At 29.8% G+C, this 8,599-nt stretch overlaps 1 protein-coding gene across 2 annotated transcripts; it reads right to left on the bottom strand.

The window, feature by feature from the left end:
* Nucleotides 1-1,014: 1,014 nt before the first annotated feature.
* LOC106478164 (glucose-fructose oxidoreductase domain-containing protein 1-like) lies at nt 1,015-7,760 on the bottom strand. 2 transcript variants are annotated; one of them, XM_022381698.1, is made up of 2 exons: nt 6,384-7,760; nt 1,015-2,603 (listed from the first exon to the last, which is right to left on the bottom strand). In XM_022381698.1, the coding sequence occupies exon 1, from the start codon at nt 7,612-7,614 to the stop codon at nt 6,400-6,402; it is 1,215 nt and encodes a 404-aa protein (XP_022237406.1). In that variant the 5' UTR covers nt 7,615-7,760; the 3' UTR covers nt 1,015-2,603; nt 6,384-6,399. The 2 variants fall into 2 exon arrangements, with proteins under 2 accessions (XP_022237406.1, XP_022237405.1); XM_022381697.1 differs by having other exon boundaries at nt 6,401-7,760.
* Nucleotides 7,761-8,599: the final 839 nt, after the last annotated feature.

Genomic DNA, 8,599 nt, shown 5'->3' with positions numbered 1-8,599 from the left:
CTTATTATTTACTCCCATAAAAATAGATTTAACTGATGCTGTAACAAATAATTGTTGATTCTCTTCATTTTCAAGTTGGTGTTCTTCTATTTCCTTCTAGTAAAACAGAATCACATTGCCAGTAATGGGGTTCTAAACATTTTAGAAAATACATCAATACAGCTTGTCTTTTCTATTTTCACTTTATTAAAGTAGCTTTACAATAAAATTTAACAAAAATAACTTCACAACCACACACTGACAAAATTAAAGTAGGTAAATGTAACTCATATTTCAGTGCAAGGAAAAAAATAAATGAAATTTGTTTAACAAGTTTATAGCAAACAAAAAGTGTAAAGATACAAATTTGAAGTAAAATAGAAATTCACACCCAGCTAAATCAAACAGAATACAGTATAAAGCCAATAAAAAAATTAACTCATAGGAAATGCAAAAAAAGAAACAATTTAGTTTGGCAAATAATAGCTTGCCAATTCCACTTAACTCCGTTGTTGAATATCTAAAAACAATTTTAAATTTTGTATAATGAGGACTAAAACCAGTTTTACCACTTAGTAGAATTTTCAAAACCATTTTTTACATACACATATAACGTGTATAGAAAACAAAAACCATATGAGTGAAGAATAAACTTAACGATATTAAACTTAGAACAACAGTAAACACCTGGCAAGTTTACAAAGCAACTGAGGTGCATAGTTACAGCCAAACACATTATGCAATACCACACTATGTGCATTTTGACTTTTGACCTCATTATTTTAGAATAGCAGAAACAAGAAAAATATTATATTTATCAATTGTGCCAATTAATTATTCATATATATGGGGGTTTCAATTCTTTCTCAGCTTCAATATTTTTTTATATATGGTCCAGTTAATTGTAATTAATTAAATGTGAAACTGAAAAACTGAAAGATTTTAATGAAATACAATCATGCCCAAATACTTTATATTAACTTAAAAAAACAACTGGAATTCTCTTACAGTCATAAAATATTTTTTCAAAGTCTTTCAAATTACTTAATCATTTATTTGTATAAAATTAAAGTATAACAATATCTGTGAAATTAATTTTTAAATTACAGAAGTAACATTCATTATGGCAGTAAATGTGAATCTAGAGGTATAGTGACAAGTTGGTATTTGGCATAGAAATTTTAGGCTTCCAGTTCTCTTTTTCTGTCTTCCTTAAGAAGTAAAAACAGACATGAAAACTAACTCAGCAAACTGTGCCACTCAGCCAAAAACATACAGGTTGCATGTTCATATAAGATATGAACATTAAGTAAAAATTAAGTGACAAGAAAATGTGATAGATCTTGCATGCATGTATACATGGTCTAATCCCTGGTAAATTTTCATGGAGTTTAGCAATCGCAAAGCTCAAAATGTAAGGCAATAAAAATGCCCTACATATTCATTATAAATAACTTTATGACTGTTATATTACTGTAGTGAACTTTTTATGTACAGCATAATCTAAAAAATATTAAACACAACCTCATAAAACATTTTATTTCATACAAACATGGCTAATTTTGGTATTTTTATGATGCTGTGAATGCTCCTAACTTATGTTCATGAACCCCATCTTCACCACAGTTCATACCCCAAGTAGCATATAAGTCTTACTTTTTCTGTTAAGCTTTTTTTCATGTCTACATAACCCAATAAATTATGCAATGCCTATCATGGCACAATCAAAGAGTGTTTGGTACTAGGAGTTTCTTTCATGACAAGATTTTTATAGCTTCCTCTCTGACAATTCATTACAGTAGCAAAATCTTGAATTACACTAGCAAATTACACTTTATTCTGTGTTATCTGAAGTGTAACTGTGGTTTATTTTGGGAAAAGCATGTGTACGTAACTTACAGACAGATGTCTTTAATGACAAAAAAAAGTAAAAATATTTCTTTTTCAGTACCAACAAATCTTTATATTTACATTGAAGTGTATACTTTTACACATATTTAGTGACTATACAATGTTTTATAAATCAATAATTTTCACAAAATACATGCTGCACATACATGCTGTACTCTTCACATGTGAAAGGAAGACAAACTAGAGTGCACTGTAAATGGCAAGCCAGCTGCCTAGTAGCGCACAAAATCAGAGGTAAAAAAATTGCTTAAGGACAAAGACAATAATGTTGGCAAAAAAAAACAACAAAAGTAAAATTGGTTAAACTTCAATATAATCATCAAAGATATTTCATCATGGCACTTTAATTTTAGGTGTACCACTGTATAACAAAGCTTCTGGTACTTTCTTTGACTGTCACTGCCTTAAAACTTTTTATTTCACTTTACTTTCTGAGCACTCACACATGTTGTAACTAATTATTGTTTTTTTTCACATACTTAAATATTTTAAAAATAATATTGAATATGATTGTGGTTCTATACAGATTCTTCAAATTCAAATATGACTTAAAAGTAATAACCTTTATCATGTTTCATTCTGAGACATTCAAATGTACATTACAGTACAAATAAATTGTACAATTAGGAAAACAAAAACAAAGCTCTTAACATATTAGAACAATGTGTATGATGACAGCAGACCATCTGATCCACTGAGGTCCCTCATAATGCCTGAAAAACAAATACCAGTCATGAGTCAAACTAACTGTAGCCTTTCATATCCATATATCTAGACTATCCCATAATTTGTTGAAAACAAAATCTAAGCAAACATTTTATCCTCAGGCAAGCTATTCTGAAAACTAACAAAAAAGAAAGAAATTAAACAAAGAATAAGTCTGAATCTAAATTTCCAAAGCTTATACTAATTATTTTTAACAAATTATCATTAATGACCTCATCAGTCCAGAAATGAATGAACACTTCAGTTAACTAAAATGGACTATGTTTAGAAATTGGTGGACGAGAGAGCTTATGAATAAAAATCTAACTACAGAAGCTACAAAATATTTTTATATTTTTGTAAAAAGAGCGAATTAGTGACTAATTTTTATGAAAGTATAGAAAATGTACTACATACAAACAGTGTAGTATGTCACATGATAGTTCTTAATTGTCATTTATCTGTTAATAGATGTATAAAGAAATACCTCTTCAAAGAAAACTTTAAGTTAATGTGTTGGAATTCTTCTGACATTTAGTAAAATAAGCAAAGTCAAGAAAGACACTGTAAAAGATAACAAAATCATAGTTTGACAATAAGACTAGGATGTACCTATCTGACAGTCTTAATAAAATGTTTGAAATTTTACTGATAAAAATTTGCTCTTACAGTAAGGGCAAAGTTATTACATGTAAAATAATAAAACTGAATTTATTACATGTGAATAGTTTGATTGTATTACAGTGTGAAACTCATAAAGGCTGTAGCAAAGAAAACAATTTGTAACCAAGCATCATATTTCATAAAAAAGTATAATAAACATTAAAATATTTAAATGTTATTATCACATATATAATTTATCAACATTATGTTATGCATTACAAGTCCAATTGCTGAATAGTAAGCTAAAAGCAGTTTATAAAAAATCATGAGTTAGATAAATTATGATCTAATTGACAGACTGAGAAAAACACTGAAAGTTACTTAAATAATATGAGAAATCTGAAAAGAAGAGTTTGTTTTAGTTTATATAAGAAATAAGATGCATTCAATAGCTCTTTATCAAGTTTTCGAAGTGCTGATGGAGAAGGAGAAAGACATATTACACATGTGGAAGGCTTGCTTAGTGGCAAAGAAAATTAACATACAGGCATAATCAACTATAAACAAAACATAGTCCCTGTAGAGAAAAAAACATAATTAAAAATGTTAAAGAAGATTAATAAGGAGCTGATATAAACTTTAAGATATTCTTGGAATATTTTTGGGGTTATGAAAAAGGTCTGAATATTTTGTTTTTTATCTGCATAAGAATGAGACCTAAAAGAAAGATGGGTGTTATATTTCGATAAATTTGATATGTTTTACTAATTACATTCAAAATCTATACTTAAACATCTTTTTCATGGGAGGATATCTATGTAACTCTCAATTGTTATGTCTTTAAGAAGACTCTTAATAAAGGTTCGGATTGGATTAGGTTTTAATAATATGTATGTTTATATACATGTGTACAAATTCCACTTAAGTATAATAGGGTAAATTGTTTAGAAGTGTAAAAACAGTTTGGTTACATAGGTTTATGAACCTTTTTTGTTGCCTTGCTCATTCCTCTGTCCTTATAGAAACAGATTCTATACTTTTAATCTTCAAATCCAAGTAGGAAGGCAGGAGCATGTTCATGACTTTCTGTCAGTTGTACAAAAATTTAACCTGTCACATTAAGAAACCATTTCAGAACACACAAACAATTTCAACTCATGAGTATAGAAATTTTTCCTCAGATAATTATATTTTTTTGAGATAAGTGCTTTTTTTTTCTGCAATACCTATTTAAAAAAGTTTCAACATGTATTTGTTATAGTAGCTGATTAATATTTTAAGTAATAGCAGTTGTATTGACAATTATTTTAAAGTAAATCAGATGTTATAATTTTGAATTATCTGTTGTCATACACACCTGTTTCTTTAATTATGAAAATATATCACAGTAAACCCCCATAAACTTATGGTTATTTTAAAGTATTTTAAAGAAAGGAAAAAACCTGCTAACCTTATAGTTTTGTCTTCAAAATTAATTAATTAATAAACAAGTCTATTAACCAATACTGTTCTAAGTAAGAGTGTGAGATGTTTAGTTAATGGTGAAACTAAATTTTTGTAGTAACTACATATTTAATTTTAAAAATATACAACATGTCACAACTGAGCATACAGTGTTGTACATGCAAGTAAAATATTACTGTATAATACTGTTGAGTTTAAATCACATACATCTAAAATTATTCATAAATTCTCCATTTTCAGCCAAAGAATCAAACTTACAGTTTTCATATCTATCCCAATTAATCTTATACTTACAATGTACAGGATGAAACTATTCCTATATACAAGAAGTGATTATGCAAATTTGCCTGAAAACCTTTCTTTGCTTTACAGTCTGAGTTGATATAAATCTTATTTGAAAAAGTGATTAATTACAACATTTTGGCAATAAAATTAGAAAAAAAAGAGAGAGCATTACTCTCCAGATAATAATAATAATAAAAACTTTTAATTTTGACCAACATTTTGCCACTGCAGCTAAATCAGGGCTTTTAATTATGAACAAAAACTTCTCACATTTTTTATTCTTTATCTCACCATCTTTCATACATATGCATACTTTTTAAATTTTATTCTTAACACACCTTTTAGCAATGTACTTTAACTAGAGAAATGTATACATATATGTTCTATCAAAGTTTCAACACAAGTTACATTTTCTATAACAGGAATTCTGACATGTACTCCTTGCTACACAAAGTATAAATATATACACATGAAGTTCCACTCCCAGTGAAATTGTTTCCTTGATGAATTACTTTAGTTTCTACCTTTCAGTTGTATCTTCAATCTTCCAGATTCAATTGCTGAAGTTTATTGATAAGGTAATTTTAATCAAGCAAATGTGCATGGGCTCTTCTAATGGCTGACTGGTGACACTGAGAGGCTAACTGGCTTTCTTACATTTTTTTATTCTTATATCTACGATACTTTGGTATAAAATGAAATATTTAATAAAGCTTATGTCATGAATAAAATTCTATTCCCTCCTCTTGTTGTCAGTTTTTAACTTAAAATATTTTATTTTCAACATGGATTCATGGTTTTAAAGTGAGGTTAATTGTAGCTTTATTTTTTACAGCCATTAAGGAAAGGAATTGATTACTTCCTGAAAATAAAGAGTGGCTTTAAATTTTTACTTTTCCTAAGGGTGGGTGTGCAAATACAACCTTGAAAAATCAAATGGCTCCATGCTGTTCATAAAAATAAATTGTTTAAACATTAGCTTTCCTAATATGTTGATGTTTCTAACTTTACTAATTAAATTTTTGTGAGTCTAAAAAAAATTATATTTTCAATGTCTTTTTAAAAGATTTAAACAATCTTACTGCACAGGAGAAACATGTATTATTAGGAGAAGTAAATACATGGTAACATCACATGAAAAATCACTAATAAGTGATATTCATAATGCCTCAAAAGTGAACTGGACTTCAAGAAACACACTTATAGCATTAGATTTTTTTTAAAATACAAATACAAATGAATATTCAAACCATACATTTTTAAACACTAAAGTTTTGACTATTTAACTGAAATTACAGCAAACCTGTAATATTAAAACTTTCATGAAACTTCAAATTTCCTCAAAATTTAATATGGTTGCCTAATTTTAAAATTTTTCACAGCTTCTAATTATACTGTACAAATAAATACAGCAAAATAATAAAAATGAAACATACAAATGAAGCAAACATACTAGAATGATGCTTGTCTTTCACCGAGTGGAAGATATGAATCTGGTATTTCTTCTGTAAGCATTTCAACTTTCACCCATTCTTTGTTTTTAGATGATTTTCTGAGAGCATCAATAACTGCTTGAATGTACTGGCCATCTTCAAATGTTGCTGCCATTGCAACAGGTTCTTTCACCCAACACTGTTTGTCCTGAACCGATATAAAAGCTTCTCTCAATGCACTTACTATTTTAACAAACCCTTTCAAGTAGAGCTTTGGCAAAATAAAACTCATGTTGTTTGTGTTGAGTCCATCTGGGGTTTCTGCTAATAATGATGATGATGAAGCACCTTTCATGCACTTTGGTGAATATTTCAGGTCTTCAACATCAAGAAAAAGAACATCTTCCTTGACGGAGCCTTTTTTCTGACCATACAGGTCTCCTCCTCTAACAGCAACATGTCCCTTTGTGCCACATACAAGGACTTCTTGGTTAAACTGGCCCGGAAGATGGTTGTTCAAAGTTACAGTGGAGCATGATCCTCCTTCTAGTTCCATCTGGAATGTACAGAAGTCATCACTACTTATCTGTCGAATTCCATGGATGTGTTCAGTAGTTTTGGTATAAGTGCGGATCATCCCATGAACTTTTACAGCTCTTTTGCTTGTTAAGTAACATATAACATCTATTATGTGGCTTCCTACATTCGTCAAGATGCCTCCACCCATTACTTCCTCACACATCCAGTCATACTGTTTGTGCAAAAGGCTACCACACTGAACACGAATATCACATACAGTAATTTCACCAATATACCCTTCATCTATAGCCTTTTTCATTTGAATAAATACTGGCAAAAATCTGAGGCTATGACATAAAACAGATATAAGTGATGGATAATACTGGGCAGCTCTAACCATCTTTAACACTTCATTTTGACTTAGTCCAGCAGGCTTATCACATAAAACATGTTTTCCAATTCCTAGTGCTTTCACTGTAATTTGCGAATGAAGATGAGGAGAACATACAATACATACTAAATCCACATCTTTACGTAACAACACTTCATCTACTTTATTCGTAGAAAACGGTATGTCTAATTGTTCAGCCACTTTCTCAGCATCCTCTTGGGTACGACCCCATATCGCTTCGACCCTGAACCCACGCGTACGGAAGCAAGGAACCAATACATAGACAATTTTTCCAGTCCCAAAAATGCCAATCCCTGGCAACATGACTGATGAATTACATTTGTACTTCTCATGCGATGATCGACAAACACTTATATTACGATCTATTTTTATTTAATACACGAGAAAGAATCATATCGCAATTTTAATTTCAAGAGTGAAAGTAAAACAACATCTCTACTGATACTACCTACCATCTTCGTTTCAAAGCGTCACCTATACGACAGTGAATTATTTAACAAAAGTGAGATAATTAATATAAAGTAAGTTTCGAGCGGGTTTCCTGAATAATAAACAGGATAAACTTAAACAAACGTTTAGTTATTAAGGCAAAAACTAAAGAAACAAGGACAAAATGAGAAGGAGTATAAAAATATTTAGAGTAAAGTGTGATAAAAATAGTTTACTGTTGGTTACCAGAAGAATTTGAATCCTCACAGCGTTGGCAAAAAGTAAAATCACTGTAAAACCATAACGTTGAAATAAAAATAAATTTATTTTATATAATGACGTTTCGAGCAATTTCTCTTCTTCGGGATTAATATGAAAGTGGAATTAATTATTGTTATATGTTTAAAAACTTACGTTCTCGTTTGAATGTACGGCTCCAGACAAACGATATTGTTTTAAGCTATAATTTTAATATTCTAATTTGTGAGATAGCAAGATGAAGCTGCTATTGTACTGATGGTGTTAATATCTAAAGGTTTAAATAGTGTTACGACACGTGACGCTAGTAACACGTCATGATATTCTCGAAGGTTCTTGAATGCTCGAGTGTTTACTAGATGTACGGTATTCTTGTATATAAGACCGCCAAGAAGTGACGGCAAAAATGTAATTGAATTGCAGACAGAGATAGAGACGGACAATTGAGCCAAGCGCGTGAATCGTTCATTGTGAATTATAGCGTTTGTTTAAGTTATAGCGTGACCGTGGAAATTAAGTGAATTTCCAAGTTGTATTAAGAAAGAATAAACTAGTTTTATTTAAGGAAGGACTTGTATTGCTGAAGTTAACGTTCGTTGTT

This window comes from Limulus polyphemus, unplaced genomic scaffold, assembly GCF_000517525.1.
Source record: "Limulus polyphemus unplaced genomic scaffold, Limulus_polyphemus-2.1.2 Scaffold186, whole genome shotgun sequence".
NCBI lineage: Eukaryota > Metazoa > Arthropoda > Merostomata > Xiphosura > Limulidae > Limulus > Limulus polyphemus.
The sequence above is the reverse complement of the archived record's forward strand: the minus strand, read 5'-3'. Positions and strand labels throughout refer to the sequence as shown.